This window comes from Malurus melanocephalus, unplaced genomic scaffold, assembly GCF_030028575.1.
Source record: "Malurus melanocephalus ecotype Western Australia unplaced genomic scaffold, MMel_1.1 scaffold_771, whole genome shotgun sequence".
In the NCBI taxonomy this organism is placed as follows: Eukaryota; Metazoa; Chordata; class Aves; order Passeriformes; family Maluridae; genus Malurus; species Malurus melanocephalus.
The window spans coordinates 195,402-197,256 of record NW_026624003.1 but is presented as its reverse complement, the minus strand read 5'-3'; the positions used below and the strand labels follow the sequence as shown (position 1 = coordinate 197,256).

The 1,855-nt window shown below is 55.0% G+C and overlaps 1 protein-coding gene across 1 annotated transcript in view; it reads right to left on the bottom strand.

Moving 5' to 3' along the window:
• SUGP1 (SURP and G-patch domain containing 1) overlaps window positions 1-578 on the bottom strand; it is a gene marked incomplete at its 5' end in the record, with an annotated part of 7,513 nt that extends 6,935 nt beyond the window's left edge. The window contains one exon of the mRNA XM_057385010.1: window positions 448-578. Within this exon, the coding sequence (XP_057240993.1) occupies window positions 448-578 (131 nt within the window). The remainder of the gene's footprint in view (window positions 1-447) is intronic.
• Window positions 579-1,855: the final 1,277 nt, after the last annotated feature.

The window sequence follows — 1,855 nt, the reverse complement described above, 5'->3', positions numbered from 1 at the left end:
AGGGAGATCAGGGATCATCACCCCATGGGTGGGACATTCCCACCATCCCAGGGAGCTCCAGCCCGGCCTGGAAACTGCCATGGCAGCTCTGGGAATTCCAGCCCAGGAATTCCTTCCCAAATCCCATCTAAATCCACCCTCCTTCAGTTTAAACCACTCCCTGTGTCTGTCCCTCCATCCCTTACCCCAAATCCCCTTTAACCACTGGAATTGGTTCCCTGGAGCTCCCTTTCTCCCACCTCCCCTTGGACACTTCCAGGGATGGAAAATCCACAACTCCTGTGGGTAAATTTTCCAGAGGGAAGAACAAACAGCGAATCCCAAACTGTCCCTCTCACAAGGAATAACAAAAAATCCCAAACTTTCCTTTTCCTGGTGAACAAACAGCCAACCCAGCTCCTGCCATTTCCCACCGTTYTCCTTGGGCCAAGCCCATCCCAAACTCACGAAAAAGCAGGATTRTCCTTGTAGTCCTCCATGGCCACCTTCTCCAGCCGGGGGCCGCCCTGGGCCACGAACCGGGCCAGCTTTTCCGCCACCCGCCGCGTCTCCGCGTCCTCTGGGGGTAAAACTTTAAGGAGCGGTCAGTACCGGGGTCACCTCCCCCCCCGCAGGGAACAGGGAATTACTGCCGGGAACGAGGAGCAGACAGGGAACAATGGGGAGAGAGAGGTGAGAGGGGCGGGGTCAGGGACACAGCAACAGCACAATTCCCAAATTCCCGGCTCCCGGGGTGAGGGGTCCTGGCTGAGCCTGCGGGAAACGCCCCAGGTTTGGGCTCTGGCATGGCTGAGACAGAGCCACAGCTCATCCCATTCCCACCCTCCCTTCCCACGATCCCAGCCTGGCCTGGGGATCCACAGCTGCTCTGGGAATTCCATCCCATCCCATCCCATTCCCTCACCATCCTCCCCGCCAGGAATTCCTCCCCAATCTCCCTCCCAGATCTCCCCTTCTCCAGTGTGACCCCATTCCCCGGGTCCTGTCCCTCCATCCCTCACCCCAAATCCCTCCCCAGCCCCCCTGGAGCCCCTTTCCCCTCTGGAAGTCTCTCCAAGCTCTCCCTTCTCTTCTCCTGCCTTTCCTCAGACACTTCCAGGGATGGGGAACCCTCCACCCGTCCCAGTCTGGCAGCTTCACCTCAATTAAAGCAAATCCAACCCATCTTTAATCAACTCTTGAGGGTTTTATTCCCTGCAAAACCCCACAGGGAAACTAAACCTGGTGATTTTGGGAATTCTGGGAAGCAAAGAGCAGAGTCCCCCATGCTGATCCAATGGRATCAGCCCCACAATCCATAAATCAAAGATAATTCAGCTCTCTGCATCGCTCTCATCCCTCTGGGCACGTTTTACACCCAAATGGGGAATTCCCAGGATTATTCCGGTACAAATCCCACCGGAAACGGTTCCATGGGATTTTGGGAACAGACAAAGCACTGAACAACGGCACAAAGCTGAGTGGGCCCCTCTGAGCTCGTTTCATCCTCGATTAAAACGCGCCCGTGAAATTCCGATTGCGAGGCTGATCTGCCTCGGGGCTCCTGGCCTGGGCCATCCCATAAACCAGGGAGAATCCCTGCAAAATCCCTCATTTCCCACCCCACTGCAAGCACTCAGCACCTACAGATGAGGTTTTTCAACTGGAATTTGGATTTTACCGGAACCCCATTCCATGCTGGATGTGCCATTGATTTCATTTATTGGCACACGAGTTTCCTTTTATGCTCCCAAGCTAATTTCTCATTTTCCACCACTTAAACCCCCTRAAATCCCATTTCAAGCACAAGCATCAGGATTTCCTAGAGAGCCCAGCACTTGGCACGGCACCCCATTCCCTCTTGGGCCTGAGGGAA